Source organism: Notolepis coatsorum (genome assembly GCF_963971535.1).
Source record: "Notolepis coatsorum genome assembly, contig: SUPER_7_unloc_7, whole genome shotgun sequence".
Lineage (NCBI taxonomy): Eukaryota > Metazoa > Chordata > Actinopteri > Aulopiformes > Paralepididae > Notolepis > Notolepis coatsorum.
Window position 1 is genome coordinate 94,113 of NW_028174874.1, and position 22,319 is coordinate 116,431.

Here is a 22,319-nt window from a genome sequence, read left to right on the forward strand (position 1 = left end):
CTCAAAGTCAAGGGTAGACACTTGCCCTGGATTAATAGTGAACTTATAAATCTGTTTAAACAAAGAGATAAGACTTGGGAAATGGATCGCCTGACAAAGCATTATGCCGACTTCAATGCATATAAACAAATACGGAACTTATGTACAACTAAAACAAGAAATGTTAAATCCAACTATTTCAAAGACTGTTTAAGCAATGATTCTAGCAACCCAAAACAGTTTGGGAAGAGAATCAACAGTATGACTAAGAAGTCATCTATAAGTCCCACTCATATTAGAATTAATAATGCAGTTGTCAATGATCCCTCATCAATTGCACTTGCCTTTAATCAGCACTTTAATTCTGTTTGCAGACTCAAATTTAATGACCCCTCATATTCCGACGTGCCTCTTAATAACACCAGATGCAACAGCTCTTTTTCCTTTAGAAGTATTCGTCCGCTTGATGTTCAGAAGGTCATTGGTGAATTAAGATTGGGTACTACCTGTGGTTCAGATGGTATGGAGATCAAGTTCATCAAACTTGCCTCTCATGTATTATCATATCCTTTGTCTGATTTATTTAATCTATCTTTAACAACTAATGAAACTCCATTAAGCTGGAAATGTGCAAAAGTCATTCCATTGCATAAAGGTGGTGATCCTTCTGATCTCAATAATTATAGACCAATTTCAATTATTAATAATATAGCTAAAGTCTTTGGAAAAACACATTTTTTTATCAATTATCCCATTATGTTAATGAATCTCATATTTTATCCCCATGCCAATCTGGTTTCAGGCCAAACTACTCCACAACTACAGCCCTTCTGAAGTCGACCAATGATGTTCACTCAGCAATGGACAATAACATGGTTACTGGTGCAATATTTATAGATCTCACAAAGGCCTTTGATTTGGTTGATCATTATCTTCTTCTTGACAAACTGTGTGCTATTGGTGTCTCTAATAATTCTTTACTTTGGTTCAATTCATATCTCCACCACAGACGCCAGTGTGTATCATATCAGGGTAAACAGTCTGACTTTTTGATTATGGACAAGAGTGTTCCTCAAGGTTCATCTTTAGGACCATTATTATTTTCTATATTTGTTAATGATCTCACCCAGATAGCATCTGACTGTCTTACTCAATTATACGCTGACGATACAGTGATTTATTCCTCTAAGTCAGATATTCAACAAATTCAGTATGCTTTACAGTCTAATTTAGATGCTGTTCAGAAATGGTTAGCTATTATTAACAAACTTGTATTAAATAAGAATAAGTCCTATAGTATGCTGTTTGGCACTAGATCAAATCTGTTGCAAATATCGAATCAGTTGTCGATTACGTTTTTAGATGATGCTCCTCTCGAGAATGTCGATGAATATAAGTACTTGGGTCTTTGGCTTGATTCTCAACTCACCTTCAAGTCACATATTGAAGCTGTGATAAAGAAAACCAATTGTAGCCTGAGAATATTGTATCGTTCTATTAACTGTTTTTCTCTTCAAGTTAGGAAAATAATCATTATACAGCTGGTACTTCCAATAGTGGACTACGCAGACATAGTCTATCAGAACACCACACTAACAAATCTCCGTCCTTTAAATGTAACTTATAATAGTGTTTGCAGATTTATATTGAGGTGCCCTTATAGAACCCATCACTGTCTTATGTTTGAGTCGTTAAACTGGCTTTCTCCCCAATTCAGAAGACATTTTCATTGGTTGCTTTTTGTTTACAAATGTATTTACTTTAATTATAAAGCAGTTCTTAACACCATATAGTTCAACTTATAATTTAAGACACACGGATCGGGATCATCCTTTCTTTACTATACCTCAAACCACCAAAGCTATTGGTCGACTTGCCTTTAAATTTAAAGCACCAGCAGATTGGAACAAACTGCCTAGTTCACTCAGATATCTCACTTCTTACCGGTTATTCAAGATATCTTTGTTCACTCATCTACAGACTACTTGCACCTGTTATTGATTGATTTACTGTGTTAGGGCTTACATGTTGTTTACAGATCAAATTCAAATTTTGTATGTGTTTTATAAGGGAAAATACATATATATATATATATATATATATATTGGTGATCCTCTTGGAAGGAATCAGTGTGGATTGTGGGGGTGAGCTTGGGAGAGCGTGTGTCAGTGTATGTGTATTTGTTGTCCTGTGTTTTGTGTTGTTATGTATTGTATTGTATTGTATTGTATGTTTTGTATCCTATGTTAAGGACCCCCTCGAAAACGAGATAGCATATCTCAAGGGGCTTATCCCTCTAATACATTTCAAATTTCAAATAACATCCCGTGTTCCCGTTTTGCGCTCTGATTGGCCGCTGACCTACGCTAGCACGCCCCCCTCGCTACGCCCCGCAGCAGCGGACGCTAAATCGGACAGCTGTTTCCACGCGTACGCCCCCCTCACTATGAGTGACGCACGCACGAACAGCTGTTTCCGCATGCTACACGACTTTCGTCTTGCTTACATCAGGGTCCCCCATTTTCAATTCATCATAAGTGTGACTCGCTATGAGTGACGCACGCACGAACAGCTGTTTCCGCGTGCTAAAGTAGACTAAATGACGTAAAAATAATAAATACAATACATGGGCTCGCGCTCGCTCTTCCCCCCCAACCCCATGTCAGAGACGAAGCCTCTCGACGTCTCCTTGTCATAAAAGAATTTGTGAAAACTGTGGTGCTCAAGTGGAACATCTAATGGGACTCTGTGAGCCTTCAAAGCTGCTCTTATTTGTAAATAGAAGAAAAAAGTGGAACTGGTGAGGTCAAATTAGTTGGATATATCTCGAAGACTGCGGAGACCATAGTCATCGAAGATATCCCCCAATGTGTGTATGCCTTTCAAATGTTAAATGTTAAATGATAAATGATTAAATGATACACACTGAAATCTACGCTCTCTCATCCTGCTTTCCGCAACTCCTATACTTCCTGAGTAACTTGCCCAACACTGCTTAATGGTTGTTTAAATATTTTACATGGGGGGCGTATAATCCACAGGCACATTTACACACACTGTGACATAATATGAGAAAGTCCACATTCCAGTTCTACTTTTGTTTTGATGTGAAAAGGGATGCTGCACTTAGCACTGACTGAGAAAGTAAACATTCCAGTTCTACTTCTGTTTTGATGTGAAAAGGGATGCTGCACTTAGCACTGACTGAGAAAGTAAACATTACAGCTCTACTTTATAAAATGCTAATTGTAAATATGTTTAAGTCCACTCCACATTACAGTTCTACTTTTGTTTTGATGTGAAAAGTGATTCTTGACGCTCAGCTGAGAGCGTTGTCAAGCTATAATATTATAAAATACAATATTATAAAATCCTGTCAGGAAGCGTGCCTCAAAGCATGAATGAACCGGCATTTACCGGGCATTTACCGGCATTTCTAAGCACTTTAAACTGTACTGTACTGTACTGTACGCGTGTAGCACGCGGAAACAGCTGTTCGTGCGTCACTCATAGCGAGTCACGCTTATTATGATGAATTGAAAATGGGGGACCCTGATGTAAACAAGACGAAAGTCTTTCTCTGGTCTGCATCCCCTTAACAATTGTATGTATTGAGCTGTACTGTACGCGTACTGTACTGTACGCGTGTAGCGCGCGGAAACGGCTGTTCGTGCGTCACTCATAGCGAGGGGGGCGTACGCGTGGAAACAGCTGTTCGATTTAGTGTCCACTGCTGCGGGGCGTAGCGAGGGGGGCGTGCTAGCGTAGGTCAGCGGCCAATCAGAGCGCAAAACGGGAACCCGGAAACACAAACACGCTCCCGGGCCAGTAGACAATTGCTCGGGCATGCTGCCCTATTGCTGAAGTCCGCTGTCTCCCGTGCGAGGAGGGGCCAAGAGACCGCACGGAGCTCCCGTGCATCGTCACGGATGGAGGCCATGAGTGCTGATTCCACGGCGTCAGGCTCGCTCGGCAGCCCCAGTGAGATGCCGTTCGCCGAGCCCGAGGGGGAAGGGTGCCTTGAAGTGGCGTCAGCGGCATAGTTGCTCTTGCCAGGCAGATGCACAATGTTGAAGCGCCGCAGGAGGGTGCGCTGCTGGAGTCTAAATAGACGCGAGTTCGTAATCTCATCCAGCGTGCGGTCGCCAAAGATCTTCACCAGCGGCTTGTGGTCGGTGACCACCACGAGGTCGTCGGACCCCTGCGTGAAGTACCGCGTCTGTTCCAGACCCCAGGCCGCAGCCAGGGCCTCTCCTTCGACAGCCGCATAACGCTGCTCCGCAGGGGACAGGGAGCGCGACGCCACGAGGGTGATCCTCCATCCTCCTGGCCAGCAGTATGCCTGAGGCACAGTGACAGTGTTGCTGGAGCAGGAAGTAGCCCAGGGGTAGAAGAAAAAAAAATCCAGGGCTTTTTTTTGCCCCCCTTAATTGATTTTCGGGGGCTTTTTTTGTATTTCGGCACCGCGTTTTTTTTATGAAAATTTACAAAGATTATAAAACATTGTTGACACTTTTTTTTACAGTCTTCGTCCCTATGTTGGATCACGTAATGTTAATGTCTCCATATATAGGGCTCTACGCTAACCTTTTTCCAGAGGAGCACATGTGCTCCCGAATAAAATTTAAATAAATAAAATCTAAATAAAAATTTAGGAGCACACAAAGAAATATAGGAGCACAGTGAAAATTGTTCAAGTAACACAGGGTTTATTAACAAACTATTTATTACATGCATATTATACTGTGCGTGTGCACACTAAGGGCTCAGCGTACGGACTGCCCAGACTGGTACAGGCTTTTAAATCACTCTTGAAAACCTACCTGTTCTCCTTGGCCTTCCCCCCCACTTAATCACCACTAGACCCCTGGCCCTTCTATCCTCTTTGTTTTACTGTGTCCTACCAGTTTTTATTACTTTCATTGCTTTATTATGTTTTTAATCCTATATCTTGCACCATATTGTTTTGTTTTTGTTGCTTTCATTGCTTTGCTATGTTTTTTTTTTTTTTTTTGCCTCACACTAATTTGTTTTTATCAACTTGCTTGTGAAGCACTTTGGTGTCAGCTGCCGCTGCCTGGAAATGTGCTATACAAATAAAACTGACTTGACTTGACTTGACTTGACTAAACATCTGTGCAAATAGCACATACCACCAAAATCACAAATTGGCCCATGCCTACTAGATGCAAAGGATATCAGTTGTCAAGCTGCTTTTGTATGTTGTAGTGTTGTCACAATACCAACATTTTGACTTTGATACAGATAGGAAAGGCAATGGAATATATTATTAGATGACAGAAAATGGAGAATTCTTTATACAATTATTTAATTCATTATAATTGAAACGCTATTGAATAATAATTAATAGTTAAAGGGGAACTATCTTATAAATGGCCTTTTTGAGTGTTTAGCATTGTTTCCTAGCTATGTGAACTTATATTAATATGATCTATGTCTCAAAATTCTCATATTGGCGCATTCTTCCAATTCTCCTCTCACAATATTCACCCTCACTGAACTGAGTCATTTGAAAATGTGCCTATATGTGATGTCATAAAGACACTGCTGCATGTTAATGTTCAGGCGACGAGCCCAGGAGCCCAGGCTCAAAACAGCTCGAGATCTTGAGGTAGAAAAATGCTGTTTTTGAGGACTTGATTAGAAATACAAAATGATTAAAAAAATATATATATTACAGAGGTGTTCCATAGACTCACAGGAATTGTGTAAAAGTGCCCAAATAGTGAAAGAAATAGTAAAATAGTTCCCCTTTAATACAATTATTCTGTTACAGCTACAACCAGGGGCGGACTGGGACACAAATTCAGCCCGGGACATTCAGACGCACCAGCCCACGCACCGGCCCCGAAAACGGCCGTTATGAAACACTCGTCCAGTATTAAACAACCCAAGGCTGTGGCAGGGAGTCAACATCAGGGAGACCAAATCTACACCCCGCCCCTAGATGTGCACTCGTGCACAGTGCACGCACGCACACACACACACACACAGATACACACAGACACACACAGACACACACACACACACACACACACACACACACACACACACACACACACACACACACACACACACACACACACACACACACACACACACACACATATACAGTTACTTCCTGTCATTGGCATACGTTCTTTTTTTTTTACTAACATCTTAGCGCCTCATTAGCCTAGGGATTAAGGATACATGAAGTATTAACTACACCATAATAATATTGAGGTTTTGATCCATAGAAAGGTCTGTGCTACACAATTTCAGTTAGATTAGATTTATTGTCCTTTAATTTTGCACTCATGACATTAGTTGTTTGCCGTTTAATCAACATCGAAAGACCCCCAACTTCCTCCCAGACACCCATTCCAAGAGTCTGTTCGCTTTCCAGGTCTCTCTCTCTCTGTCTGTGTTTCTCTCTCTCTCTGTTTGTGTGTGTCTCTCTCTCTCTGTCTGTGTGTGTGTGTCTCTCTCTCTCTCTCTCTCTCTCTCTCTCTCTCTCTCTCTCTTTCTCTCTCTCTCTCTCTCTCTCTCTCTCTCTCTCTCTCTCTCTCTCTCTCAACAGCTTGGAATGATGGAATCATCCATGATAAATTAACTTTGACTTGAATGAATGCCCATTCTTTCTCTAGAACAATACAGATTGACAAACGTTTCAATATGCACTATACAACTAAGGTTAATAAGTTATAATTAAGATATCAATTGTATACGATTTATTTAGGATAACTAAAGACAGGACTTTACTAAAGGTTGACACTCACAGTAATTTCTTCCAGAACAAGCTTAAAATAGCAAAGGATCATTTGTCTGTCTATATTGTGTCTGTTTGTCTCTCTCTCTCTCTCTCTCTCTCTCTCTCTCTCTCTCTCTCTCTCTCTCTCTCTCTCTCTCTCTCTCTCTCTCTCTCTCTCTCTCTCTCTCTCTCTCTCACACAAATCAAATCAAATGTATTTGTAAGGCCCGACAACACACGTCAATGTCCCCATGGGCCGGACACATCTTCTTTAAACAAGTCAAGAAGAAACATAACAATAAGTCAACAATAAAACAAGAACACCATAAGGTCCAACAAATTTAAAATAAATGCAAATAAATGAAAGAATGCAACACTCCCATACATACCCCACGCGAAGGTAAGGAAAAACTCACTAAAACCTAACAATAGGGAAAAATGCACCACAGGCAGTGTGGAGGAGAGAAACCTTAGAAGGGCCGTTCAAGGGGGGATCTCCCTTCTTAGATGTTGGTGATAGTAGTGTTGCAGACTAACAGTTGGTAAGCATGTAAAACACCTGTTAGTCTTTGTAAAACACTCATGAGACCAAAAAAAAAAGCCTTTGAAAACAATATGTAAAGATATATAAGATGGTATATATATATACATATTGTTCACACTATGGTGTGGCATAAGACATGGTGTTTACACATTCAAGTGGTTAGGGCTGGGCGATATAACGATAACGATAATTATCGCAATATATTTTAGTAATCGATATCGGATTTTTTTTTAAACTTTTTAAACTTTTTTTAAACTTGTCTTTCTCTGCGATTTAGGCCTCAGAGGATGTACTTTCTTAGATGTACTTTCTAAGAGCTTTATATATCATTTATAGTATTGCTATCTGTCCATTCTCATTGTCACTTGAGTGCATAAACCGTGCCTTCATAATGGCTTAAAGAAAATAAAAATCCATGGGTTGGTTGTCATTTTATAGCGTCGTGAATATAAGGTATATCGCGCTTTTAGTCTAGGCTTTTCTGCAGGAAAATAGGCTAAATGTTGGCGCCGTTATATCAAACGCCATTTCTGCTGTATATATACGAATGAAATAAAACAAACTGCGTAGCATCCGGACTATTACAGAGCATCTATGGATGAAATGGGGGCGGCGGGGAACGCCGATTACTATTATTGATTAGCAATACAGTGTGCGTTCAATATAGCATTTTCATTGACCAATCACGTTACGTTATAAAACAATGTCCAATCCAGCTGTAATTTGGGGTAATATTATCCTACCATCAGGCCATGTGATTGCCGGCAGCATTTCCTCACCAGTCATCGGATTCTGGTAGATCGATATGCACATTGGCTAATCATAAATCCCATTATTCCACGCTGAAAAAAACGCTTGGCAAGCTGATCCAAGATGGAGGATGTTCGGCTGGGATCAAGGATCTATGATCCTCCCACAGAACTGTACTTGCATTTTTTTTTAAATACACATAATGATACTGCAGTGGAGCGATGGCGCCCCTAAGCAGGTGTGGCCGGTACTGCATGTTTCGAAAATCAAATATGTGAAAAGATGCTGGTAGTGGATCGGGTACCCAAGAAGCGTTTTAAATATGGAATAAAACAATAACAACTCGTCACGTATATACTCGTGGCTCTGGTCCACAACGCTCTTTTTCGAAACACGTATATACTCGTTCTCGGACGCCATAGTGTAAAGTAATGGCTTTGCTTGTCCAAATGACAATACTGACCAAATTGAGATTTTTTTTTCTCTTGTCCATTTATTTTGTTTGCTTTCCAATTTAAAATACAGTTTGAAACCGTCTGTACATAGTAGGCTATGTGTGCTAGCAGAGCTAGTCTCCAGTCACGAGTCACGGTGCACATGTGCGGTGGTTTGTCCACCAAAAAAGCGCCAAGAGATAGAAAATAAACTAGCAGAGCCAGAACTGTTCAACTCCCCTGGAGCCACAGCCAGCAGAGAAGCCGGTTTACTTTCGCTTTCAAACCAGCTGCAGCCTGAGAACTGGAGTGTGAGGGGCTGTAACACTAAAGATGGCTAGTCTAGTCTCTTTGTCCTAGTCCTGATGTTCTAGTCTCTTTGTCCTAGTCCTGATGTTCTAGTCGTCTCCTTGTCCTAGTCCTGATGTTCTAGTCTCTTTGTCCTAGTCCTGATGTTCTAGTCTCTTTGTCCTAGTCCTGATGTTCTAGTCGTCTCCTTGTCCTAGTCCTGATGTTCTAGTCGTCTCCTTGTCCTAGTCCTGATGTTCTAGTCTCTTTGTCCTAGTCCTGATGTTCTAGTCGTCTCCTTGTCCTAGTCCTGATGTTCTAGTCGTCTCCTTGTCCTAGTCCTGATGTTCTAGTCGTCTCCTTGTCCTAGTCCTGATGTTCTAGTCTCTTTGTCCTAGTCCTGATGTTCTAGTCTCCTTGTCCTAGTCCTGATGTTCTAGTCGTCTCCTTGTCCTAGTCCTGATGTTCTAGTCTCTTTGTCCTAGTCCTGATGTTCTAGTCGTCTCCTTGTCCTAGTCCTGATGTTCTAGTCTCTTTGTCCTAGTCCTGATGTTCTAGTCGTCTCCTTGTCCTAGTCCTGATGTTCTAGTCTCTTTGTCCTAGTCCTGATGTTCTAGTCGTTTCCTTGTCCTAGTCCTGATGTTCTAGTCTCTTTGTCCTAGTCCTGATGTTCTAGTCGTCTCCTTGTCCTAGTCCTGATGTTCTAGTCGTCTCCTTGTCCTAGTCCTGATGTTCTAGTCGTCTCCTTGTCCTAGTCCTGATGTTCTAGTCGTCTCCTTGTCCTAGTCCTGATGTTCTAGTCTCTTTGTCCTAGTCCTGATGTTCTAGTCGTCTCCTTGTCCTAGTCCTGATGTTCTAGTCTCTTTGTCTAGTCCTGATGTTCTAGTCGTCTCCTTGTCCTAGTCCTGATGTTCTAGTCATCTCCTTGTCCTAGTCCTGATGTTCTAGTCGTCTCCTTGTCCTAGTCCTGATGTTCTAGTCGTCTCCTTGTCCTAGTCCTGATGTTCTAGTCGTCTCATTGTCCTAGTCCTGATGTTCTAGTCTCCTTGTCCTAGTCCTGATGTTCTAGTCGTCTCCTTGTCCTAGTCCTGATGTTCTAGTCTCTTTGTCCTAGTCCTGATGTTCTAGTCGTCTCCTTGTCCTAGTCCTGATGTTCTAGTCGTCTCCTTGTCCTAGTCCTGATGTTCTAGTCGTCTCCTTGTCCTAGTCCTGATGTTCTAGTCGTCTCCTTGTCCTAGTCCTGATGTTCTAGTCATCTCCTTGTCCTAGTCCTGATGTTCTAGTCTCCTTGTCCTAGTCCTGATGTTCTAGTCGTCTCCTTGTCCTAGTCCTGATGTTCTAGTCTCTTTGCCCTAGTCCTGATGTTCTAGTCGTCTCCTTGTCCTAGTCCTGATGTTCTAGTCGTCTCCTTGTCCTAGTCCTGATGTTCTAGTCTCTTTGTCCTAGTCCTGATGTTCTAGTCGTCTCCTTGTCCTAGTCCTGATGTTCTAGTCGTCTCCTTGTCCTAGTCCTGATGTTCTAGTCGTCTCCTTGTGCTAGTCGTGACGTTCTCGCCGTCTCCTGGCAGGTGATGTACAGTAGGTGTAGACCCTCTACGGTTCAGTCCTCCTATAGTGTAATGTGCCCTCGTCAGAAAATGTAAACAAAGTTCTAATCGACCGCAGGCAAAAAGGTACATGATGTAGCTACTAGCCACGAGTAATATATTTACTTTTTTTATCCAAAACAAACGCAGCAGCCGGGAGTTGAACCAACAATCGTTGCAGTCGCAGGGGGCGAGTGCTCTCACAACTATCTCACTCCGATTCTAGTTAGAGTTGAGGTTCGTTTTAAGATGGGCTTAACGGGTTATAGTTAAGACATAACGTACAGGGTGAGATCCTCTACACTCGACACCGAGCCAAGATTCAAGATTCAAAAGGTTTATTTGTCACATACATACCAGGGAATACAGTGAAATGCGGGTGGTCATGCCCACATCGATTGTGCAATAATACTAATAATAAAATAGACATAAAAAAACAGATAATAAAAATACATAAGATGTGCATGATAAAAATAGACATGCTAAATTTCTGAGAAGGCACTGGGTCCTATGTACACTACTATACAATATACAGTTTTAACTAGGGATGTCCCAATCCGATCACGTGATCGGGATCGGGGGCCGATCACGTGATTTTCCGAAGATCGGGATCAGTAAAAAAAAATTTAAAAATCTTACTTACTTTTTTTTTTTATTCAACAAACATGACCATGTTCACGTCTTAAACTCATACTGAGGCATTCGTTTTGGTTTTAAATTGCATATCATCATTCATTTATTTATTGTCACACAGAGCAGAAGAATTTTGCCAAAACAAACCAATAGTATCCAGCTGCAGAATGGCAGACCCGCCAAACTTTCAGACCCAAATTTAAAACAATTATTAAATTTTTTTAATCCTAATTTCTAACATTACATTCACCCTGAATGTTGATGTTATCCAGGTTAAAAGTTAACTTCATTCAAGCGAGGCATTGCAATCCTTGACATAAATCATTTGATGTATAATTAAATCAAAGGAAATGCATTTGGGTCTGAGAGTGAGGCTGGTCTGCCGTTCTGCAGCTGGATACTATTGGTTTGTTTTGGCAAAATTGACAATAACTAAATGAATGATGATATGCAATTTAAAACCAAAACTAAGGCCTCAGTATGAGTTTAAGACGTGAACCTGGTCATGTTTGTTGAATAAAAAAAATTAAAAAAATTATCGGATCGGGAACGATTGGTATCGGTAGATACTCAAAATCACATGATCGGGATCGGATCGGGAGCACAAAAAAAAACATCCCTGGTTTTAACTCTGTCATTATGCTATACTTACTATATCTAAACTATACTATACAAGAACCACATCGGTTCTTTCCTTAAAGTGACCTTTCCATTTAGTTTAAAGCGATTGTTTAAAGCGATTTCGGCATGTGTGTTGTGTGTGTGCATGTGTGTGTTCATGTGTACTTGTGTGTGTGTAGAGTTCAGTGTTCTGATGGCCTGGAGGGAAGAAGCTGAGTCGTAGTCTCTCTGTTCTCGTGGCGTGCGTACGTAGGCGCTTGCCTGACCGCAGCAGCAGCTTGAACAGGCTGTTGTTGGGGTGGTGGGGGTCCTTCATCATCCTGCAGGCTCTGGATTTGCACCTCCTGTTATACAAGTCCTGCAGGGGTGGCAGTGCAACACCCTAACGGAGAAGCTCCGGGACGTCAGGGTGACATCCTCTGCACTCACAGGGGTGCCTTGCTCATGGGACGGGGGGGTAGCACGCCTGGCTACTTTGCATAACAATAGCTCAGGACGTCAGGTGTGTTCAAATACGTTCCCACAAGATACATTCACACAACACTTGTGAATGAAATGTGTTACATTCCATTTCCTAGAGAGGCAATCGGGCATCGTCTTTATTCTGTGCGCGCACGCCGCGAGGGAACATTCATGAGCACGCGTGGGAGCCCAGGAACGCGCACACGTGCACGTGACGTCATTAAAACACAGTGCGGCCGGGTGTGAAATCACCAACGCACCACCGACTGACTACACTCGACACAGAGCCACGGAGAAGCCGAAGCCCCAGACCACGAACCCGGGGTAGAGCGGCTCGGTGAACCGGCAGCGCACGCTGTGCAGGAGGGTGGAGGAGGAGGAGGAGGGGGAGGAGGGGGAGGAGCCGGAGAAGGGGGAGGAGCCGCTGGAGAAGGGGGAGGAGCCGGGGGAGGGGGAGAAGCCGGAGGAGCGGGAGGAGCGGCGGACCCTGTAGAAGGACAGCGTGCCCCCGGGCCAGTCCAGATACACGCCCACCCGGTTGGAGCCCGCCGAGGGGACCGGTATGAGCCGGCTCTTCCTGTCGTGCCAGGCGGTGTAGCTGTTGGCGTCGCAGTCCAGGCGCCAGGAGCCGGCGTTGGCCCCCAGGACGCAGTTCCCCTCGAGGCCCTTCCTGCCGATGCCTCGGTACGTGACGGCGATGCGGACCCAGCCGCTGCCCTCCACCTCCCAGTAGCAGCGGCCGCTCAGCCCCTCGCGGCACAGCACCTGAAAAAAAAAAAGCAGGTGCGTGTAAGTGTTTTGACATGTTCAAAACACTCCTGCAGGTTTCTCAGATGGGGGCGTATGTTGTTTTTGAGGGACCCCAAGTGGGTGGCCACCCTAGCTGCAGTCTTCTCAGCTGCTACGACGATCAGCACCTCCGTTTTTGCAGCATTTAACTGGAGGAAGTTACTCCCCAATCCAACTCTCAATGCCGAGCAGGCACTCCTGGCTGAAGGCTGAGTTTCTCCAACGTATCAGGTTTAAAAGAGCAAAGTAGCTGTATGTCGTCTGCGTAGCAGTGGTATTTAATGCCGGTGAATTTATTGATGAGGAGGCCTAGAGGAAGCATATGAATGGCAAAAAGGAGTGGCCCCAGCACAGATCCCTGTGGTACCCCACATGAGGGGGGTGAGCTCACCTGCTCGTAGTAGTCGAACCGCTCCGGGTGCTCGGGGTACAGCTGCTCCTGCCGGCCCCAGGTAGCCTTCCTGTTGCCCTCGGAGAGAGCCAGCGTCCTGTAGGCCGTGTTGGGGTTCAGCGTGAGCTCACAGGCATCTGTTGGTAGAGATCCGAGAAGACAGGATAAACTGGTCAATTATCCAAAGCGCTTTACAATTTGTTCCTCGCATTTTACCCATTCACTCACACATTCACACACAGACGGCGGAGGCCAACATGCAAGGTGCCAACCTGCTCATTCAGGAGCAATTAAGGGGTTAAGTGTCTTGCTCAAGGACACATCGACACGCTGCCTGGGAGGAGCGGGAATCGAACCGGGAACCTCCGGATTGCCAGACAACTGCTCTACCTCCCGAGCCACTGTCGCCCCTCAATTTGGTTTCAGGGGGCATTGATGAGATTTCAGGGGAAGTGAGGAGGTTTCAGGGGCATTGAGGAGGTTTCAGGGGAATTGAGGAGGTTTCAGGGGCGTTGAGGAGGTTTCAGGGGAAGTGAGGAGGTTTCAGGGGCATTGAGGATGTTTCAGGGGCATTGAGGAGGTTTCAGGGCAATTGAGGAGGTTTCAGGGGCATTGAGGAGATTTCAGGGGCAGTGAGGAGGTTTCAGGGGCAGTGAGGAGGTTTCAGGGGAAGTGAGGAGGTTTCAGGGGCGGTGAGGAGGTTTCAGGGGCATTGAGGAGGTTTCAGGGGCATTGAGGAGGTTTCAGGGGCATTGAGGAGGTTTCAGGGGCATTGAGGAGGTTTCAGGGGAAGTGAGGAGGTTTCAGGGGAAGTGAGGAGGTTTCAGGGGCATTGAGGAGCTTTCAGGGCAATTGAGGAGGTTTCAGGGGCATTGAGGAGGTTTCAGGGGCAGTGAGGAGGTTTCAGGGGCATTGAGGAGGTGTCAGGGGCATTGAGGAGGTTTCAGGGGCAGTGAGGAGGTTTCAGGGGCATTGAGGAGGTTTCAGGGGAAGTGAGGAGGTTTCAGGGGAAGTGAGGAGGTTTCAGGGGCATTGAGGAGCTTTCAGGGCAATTGAGGAGGTTTCAGGGGCATTGAGGAGGTTTCAGGGGCAGTGAGGAGGTTTCAGGGGCATTGAGGAGGTTTCAGGGGCAGTGAGGAGGTTTCAGGGGCATTGAGGAGGTTTCAGGGGAAGTGAGGAGGTTTCAGGGGCGGTGAGGAGGTTTCAGGGGCATTGAGGAGGTTTCAGGGACATTGAGGAGGTTTCAGGGGCATTGAGGTGGTTTCAGGGACGTTGAGGATGTTTCAGGGGAAGTGAGGAGGTTTCAGGGGAAGTGAGGAGGTTTCAGGGGCGTTGAGGAGGTTTCAGGGGAAGTGAGGAGGTTTCAGGGGTGTTGAGGAGGTTTCAGGGGCGTTGAGGAGGTTTCAGGGGAATTGAGGAGGTTTCAGGGGAATTGAGGAGGTTTCAGGGGCGTTGATGAGGTTTCAGGGGAAGTGAGGAGGTTTTAAGATCTTGAATAGTTTAAAGGTGCTATAGATAACATTGGGCCATTAGATGTCACACTAGAGCACCACCATGTCCTTTTGGACACGCACATTTTTAATTTTTTTTATGCATTTATTAATCAATAATAATTTTATAGGAAAACAATACTTTTATTCTGCACCTTTCAAAAGGCTCTGTGGATGTTTTTAGACACGATCTCTGATCACATTTGAACTGCCACCAATTAAATGTTTCGAAAAACAAATACATTTAATCAATCGTTTTTTTGTAATCGACACACGTATGCAAACACACAGATTTACTTACATTTTGTGAGGCCAGGTTTGGTCCTGTGTTCTCCGCCATGCTCCACACTGCAGGAGCAACCAGGACAAGAGTTACTAAACCTAACCCTAACCAGGACAAGAGTTACTAAACCTCACCCTAACCAGGACAAGAGTTACCAACCCTAACCCTAACCAGGACAAGAGTTACTAAACCTCACCCTAACCAGGACAAGAGTTACCAACCCTAACCCTAACCAGGACAAGAGTTACTAAACCTCACCCTAACCAGGACAAGAGTTACCAACCCTAACCCTAACCAGGACAACAGTTACCAACTAGGGGTGTAACGGTACACGAAAACCACGGTTCGGTACGTACCTCGGTTTTGAAGTCGCGGTTCGGTACGGGTTATCGGTACAGTGGGGGGAAAGTTTGGCTTTCCATTTTCCACTCAGGGGTGATGTAGTGTGCAGTTACTGTTAACACTATGATCGCCGATGACGAGTTAAGACGTCATTCCTAGCCATGCTCATTCTGCCGAAGATATGCTATGAGTGTACAGACTGGGATGTATTGCAGGACACAGACGGGAATATGGGGACCTTGGACACTGACAGGAAGGCTGACTGTATCACCAGTTACCTGACCTTCTGCAGGGACATGATTGTACCAGCAAGGACTGTGCGCTGTTTTTCAAACAACAAGCCCTGGATCACCGCTGACCTTAAGAGGCTCGTTAATGAGAAAAAGGCGGCATTCAGGAAGGATGACATAGAGAGGCGCAAGCAGGTGCAACGGGAATTAAAGAGGAGTCTGAAGCAGGCCAAGGAGGACTATAGAAGGAAGGTGGAGAGGAAGCTGCAGCACAACAACACCAGAGAGGTGTGGAGGGGAATGAAAACCATCACCGGCTATAAGCAGGTAAACTGCCAGGCAGAGGGTGATGTGGACAAGGCCAACGAGTTTAATCAATTCTACAACCGGTTTGACACGGCAGCCAGGGCTCGCTCTGCCCCTGTTGACCAGGCCACACCAACACCCCCTCCCACCTCTCCAGCTGCAGCTCCTCCCCCTGCACCATCTCCTCCTCACTGCTGCAACCACAACTCTGCAGTTCCGCTCCCTGGCCCCACCCCCTGTCACCTAGCCCCCCCCAGTGACCTAGTCCCCCCCCCCTGTCACCTGCCCCCCCCCCTGTGTCACCCAGCCCCCCCCCCCTTGTCCCTCACAGTAGATGAGGTGAGGGCGGAACTTAGGAAACTGCATCCAGGAAAGGCGGCTGGCCCGGATGCCGTGTGTTCGAGGCTGCTGAAGCTCTGTGCAGACCAACTGGCTGAGCCGCTCCAGAAGCTCTTCAATATGAGCCTGCGGGACATGAGGGTGCCGGTCCTGTGGAAAACATCATGTCTTGTGCCGGTACCCAAAGCTGGGCGCCCAGCCGAGCTCAACGACTACAGACCGGTGGCCCTCACGTCACACATCATGAAGACACTGGAGAGGCTGCTTCTACACCATCTGAGGCCACAGACTGAACACGCCCTTGACCCCCTGCAGTTTGGGTATCGGGAGAGCATCGGGGTGGACGACGCGGTCCTCTACATGCTACATCGGGCCTACTCCTACCTGGATGAGCCGGGGAGTTATGTGAGGATTATGTTTTTTGATTTTTCGAGCGCTTTTAATACTATTCAACCTCCCATACTCAAAGACAAGCTCAGGAAGATGGGGGTGGATCCCTCCTTCACTTCCTGGATCACAGATTACCTGACAGATCGACCACAGTTTGTCAGAATGGGCAACTGTGTCTCGGAGACAGTGGTCAGCAGCACTGGGGCCCCACAGGGGACTGTTCTCGCTCCGTTCCTGTTCACCCTCTACACGGCAGACTTCAACTTCAACTCTGAGTCTTGCCACGTCCAAAAATATTTGGATGACACAGCGATTGTGGCGTGTGTGAGGAAGGGACAGGAGGGAGAGTACAGGGACCAGGTGGGAGCCTTCAGCGACTGGAGCGAACGGAACGGCCTTCTTCTGAACGCAAAAAAGACCAAGGAGTTGGTACTGGATTTCCGCAGGTCGAAACCACCTCTGCAACCAGTCAGCATACGGGGAAGCAACATTGAGACGGTGCAATCATATAAATATTTAGGAGTGCACCTAGATGATAAGCTGGCCTGGGCTGCTAATGCGGAAGCACTTTACAAGAAGGGACAGAGCAGGCTGTTCTTCCTTAGGAGGCTCAGGTCTTTTAATGTGTGTGGGGAAATGTTGTTTATGTTTTATCAGGCAGTGGTGTCAAGTGTGCTCCTCTACGCCGCTGTCTGTTGGGGTGGTAATACCACGGCCAGGGATACCAGACGGCTGGATAAGCTGGTCAAGAAGGCTGGCTCAGTGGTAGGGAGGAGACTGGACCCACTGGGGACCGTGGTGGAGAGCCGCACTCAGAGCAAGCTGATGGCCATCATGGGCAATACCAACCACCCTCTCCACCACACCCTGGTGGGGCAGAGCAGCAGTCGCAGCGGACGGCTCATCTCCCTGCACTCACGGACTGAGCGGCACAGGAGGTCCTTTGTCCCCACAGCCATCAGACTGTACAACAGCGTATTATAGTGCGGGGGACCTGACCTCTGACCCACACACCTGTTTTTACACCTGTTTTTACACCTGTTTTTACACCTGTTTTTACATCTGCTTTTACACCTGTTTTTATACACCTGCTTTTATCTAATCACGCTCCTATTTAAATTTTAATTTTAATATTGATGGGTATGATTTGATTGAATTTTATCATGTACTTATTTTAATTCATGATGCAGACATAATGTGTAACTACTGTTTGGGAATGGTCAAATGTCTGTATATTATGTGAGCTGCGAGATACCCTGAATTTCCCCAAGGGGATTAATAAAGTATCTATCTATCTATCTATCTATCTCGATACCGTAACTCGTCTTTGATGTCAATATTTCAAAAATCTGTGATCGAAAAATCATATTTCCCCTCCGGAGCCCTGAGACACACTGCAAAGCTCCACTCAACTCTCTAGCGGTTCAAGAGCGCCATCTGGTGGCCGATCGGCAGATCGCCAACCGGAAATTACCCTTTGAACCGGAAGTGCTCATCCATATGTGGTCCGGGCACTCGCTATCGTTAGAGAGACTCCGTCTTGACACAGTGAACATCGATCGGTGCAAATAACTCGAAAAAACAACATGATTTGGACGTATATACTATTATACAACCTGGAAATGGATCGGGCATTTCTCCATCCCATAATAGAAACAATTCTGTTCCACGCTCATCTGCCAGCGGCGCGAGGAAGCCACGGTAAGATTCAGCGTTATATTCTAACGTGTTCCATATAAACTGCTATGTTGAACATATGACCCACTCTGGATGAATCATCTAACGTTGCCCACGGAATTATAAACGATCCCCCGCCCATCCGGTCATCATCAGATGATACGTAGTAACTCCTAGAAGCACATCCAGTTGACATTTTTTATCTCGCACAGATTCCTACCAAAATGTATTTGATCATCAATATAATGCATTTGGGGCTATAAATCACGTTCTGAAGAAAGCTGAAGAAAACGATAAAAACATACTTATACTTTAGACCATATTTTAGTATGAATATGTGAATGAAAAAGTTTAACGTTGCTACACCCTGAACAATACATATATGACATTGAATGGGCCATAATAATGGCAATTTAGCAATAGAATTTAAAAAGTTATAGCCCTGCAAAGAAGGGGAACTTCTCCATAGACAAATAGAGCTGGCTAGGGATGGTAAATTATGACTGTGAATAACAACTGTGACCATCGGTCGCGAAGACAGTGATTTGCACTCTGAGCATCTCAAGCCCCGGTTAGAAATACTTCGGATTTTGATTACCTTGTGGAACCTCGAGACAGTTTTATGCAAACTACAGCTGGCTAACGCTTTTTGGGGAATCCTAGCGTCAAGAATGTAAGTAGCCTACTTTTCTGTTTTAGAACTTATTATATATTGTAAATCATCCCTCATGGTAAAACGTGATTGAATAGAGAAAAAAGCGCCATGCAGGTCCCGTTTCATATCATTATTATGATCTCTGAGAGACGGCACCTTCTCAATCTAGCACCAATTCTACCTCACGCACATATAGAGACATACTGAGACATATAGAGACATACAGAGACATACTGAGACATATATAGAGACATACTGAGACATACAGAGACATACTGAGACATATAGAGACATACTGAGACATATAGAGACATATAGAGACATACTGAGACATATAGAGACATATAGAGACATATAGAGACATACTGAGACATACTGAGACATATAGAGACATACTGAGACATATAGAGACATACTGAGACATACTGAGACATATAGAGACATATAGAGACATACTGAGACATACTGAGACATATAGAGACGTACTGAGACATATAGAGACATATAGAGACATATAGAGACATATAGAGACATATAGAGACATATAGAGACATATAGAGACATACTGAGACATATAGAGACATATAGAGACATATAGAGACATATAGAGACATATAGAGACATACTGAGACATATAGAGACATATAGAGACATATAGAGACATACTGAGACATACTGAGACATATAGAGACATACTGAGACATACTGAGACATATAGAGACATACTGAGACATATAGAGACATACTGAGACATATAGAGACATATAGAGACATACTGAGACATACTGAGACATATAGAGACATACTGAGACATACTGAGACATACTGAGACATACTGAGACATATAGAGACATACTGAGACATATAGAGACATACTGAGACATATAGAGACATACTGAGACATACTGAGACATACTGAGACATATAGAGACATACTGAGACATATAGAGACATATAGAGACATATAGAGACATACTGAGACATATAGAGACATATAGAGACATATGGAGACATACTGAGACATATGGAGACATACTGAGACATACTGAGACATATAGAGACATACTGAGACATATAGAGACATATAGAGACATACTGAGACATACTGAGACATATAGAGACATACTGAGACATATAGAGACACATAGAGACATATGGAGACATACTGAGACATATAGAGACATATAGAGACATACTGAGACATATAGAGACATACTGAGACATATAGAGACACATAGAGACATATAGAGACATATAGAGACATACTGAGACATACTGAGACATACTGAGACATATAGAGACATATAGAGACATATAGAGACATACTGAGACATACAGAGACATACTGAGACATACTGAGACATACTGAGACATATAGAGACATATAGAGACATATAGAGACATATAGAGACATACTGAGACATACTGAGACATATAGAGACATATAGAGACATATAGAGACATATAGAGACATACTGAGACATATAGAGACATACTGAGACATACTGAGACATACTGAGACATACTGAGACATATAGAGACATATAGAGACATATAGAGACATATAGAGACATACTGAGACATATAGAGACATACAGAGACATATAGAGACATATAGAGACATACTGAGACATATAGAGACATATAGAGACATATAGAGACATATAGAGACATACTGAGACATATAGAGACATATAGAGACATATAGAGACATATAGAGACATATAGAGACATACTGAGACATACTGAGACATATAGAGACATACTGAGACATATAGAGACATATAGAGACATACTGCGACATATAGAGACATACTGAGACATATAGAGACATATAGAGACATACTGAGACATATAGAGACATATAGAGACATATAGAGACACATAGAGACATATAGAGACATATAGAGACATACTGCGACATATAGAGACATACTGAGACATATGGAGACATATAGAGACATATAGAGACACATAGAGACATACTGAGACATACTGAGACATATGGAGACATACTGAGACATATAGAGACATATAGAGACACATAGAGACATACTGAGACATACTGAGACATATGGAGACATACTGAGACATATAGAGACATACTGAGACATATAGAGACATACTGAGACATATAGAGACATACTGAGACATATAGAGACATATAGAGACATACTGAGACATACTGAGACATATGGAGACATACTGAGACATATAGAGACATACTGAGACATATAGAGACATACTGAGACATATAGAGACATATAGAGACATATAGAGACATACTGAGACATATAGAGACATATAGAGACATATAGAGACATACTGAGACATACAGAGACATACTGAGACATATAGAGACATACTGAGACATATAGAGACATACTGAGACATATAGAGACATATAGAGACATACTGAGACATACAGAGACATACTGAGACATATAGAGACATATAGAGACATATAGAGACATACTGAGACATACTGAGACATATAGAGACATACTGAGACATATAGAGACATATAGAGACATATAGAGACATACTGAGACATACTGAGACATATAGAGACATACTGAGACATATAGAGACATACTGAGACATACTGAGACATATAGAGACATATGGAGACATACTGAGACATATGGAGACATACTGAGACATACTGAGACATACTGAGACATATAGAGACATACTGAGACATATAGAGACATACTGAGACATATAGAGACATATAGAGACATACTGAGACATACTGAGACATACTGAGACATATAGAGACATATAGAGACATATAGAGACATATAGAGACATACTGAGACATATAGAGACATATAGAGACATATAGAGACATATAGAGACATATAGAGACATATAGAGACATACTGAGACATACTGAGACATATAGAGACATATAGAGACATACTGAGACATATAGAGACATATAGAGACATACTGAGACATATAGAGACATACTGAGACATATAGAGACATATAGAGACATACTGAGACATATAGAGACATACTGAGACATATAGAGACATACTGAGACATATAGAGACATACTGAGACATATAGAGACATATAGAGACATATAGAGACATACTGAGACATATAGAGACATATAGAGACATATAGAGACACACTGAGACATATAGAGACATACTGAGACATATAGAGACATATAGAGACATATAGAGACATACTGAGACATATAGAGACATATAGAGACATATAGAGACATATAGAGACATATAGAGACATATAGAGACATACTGAGACATATAGAGACATATAGAGACATACTGAGACATATAGAGATATATAGAGACATATATAGAGACATACTGAGACATATAGAGACATACTGAGACATA

The 22,319-nt window shown here is 43.6% G+C and overlaps 1 protein-coding gene across 1 annotated transcript in view; it reads right to left on the reverse strand.

The window, feature by feature from the left end:
• Positions 1–11,677: 11,677 nt before the first annotated feature.
• LOC311232767 (NLR family CARD domain-containing protein 3-like) overlaps positions 11,678–22,319 on the reverse strand; it is a gene marked incomplete at its 5' end in the record, with an annotated part of 38,963 nt that continues 28,321 nt past the window's right edge. Inside the window, 3 exons of the mRNA XM_084338347.1 lie at positions 11,678–12,815; positions 13,231–13,367; positions 15,022–15,068. Of these exons, the coding sequence (XP_084194473.1) occupies positions 12,321–12,815; positions 13,231–13,367; positions 15,022–15,068 (679 nt within the window). The 3' untranslated portion in view covers positions 11,678–12,320. The remainder of the gene's footprint in view (positions 12,816–13,230; positions 13,368–15,021; positions 15,069–22,319) is intronic.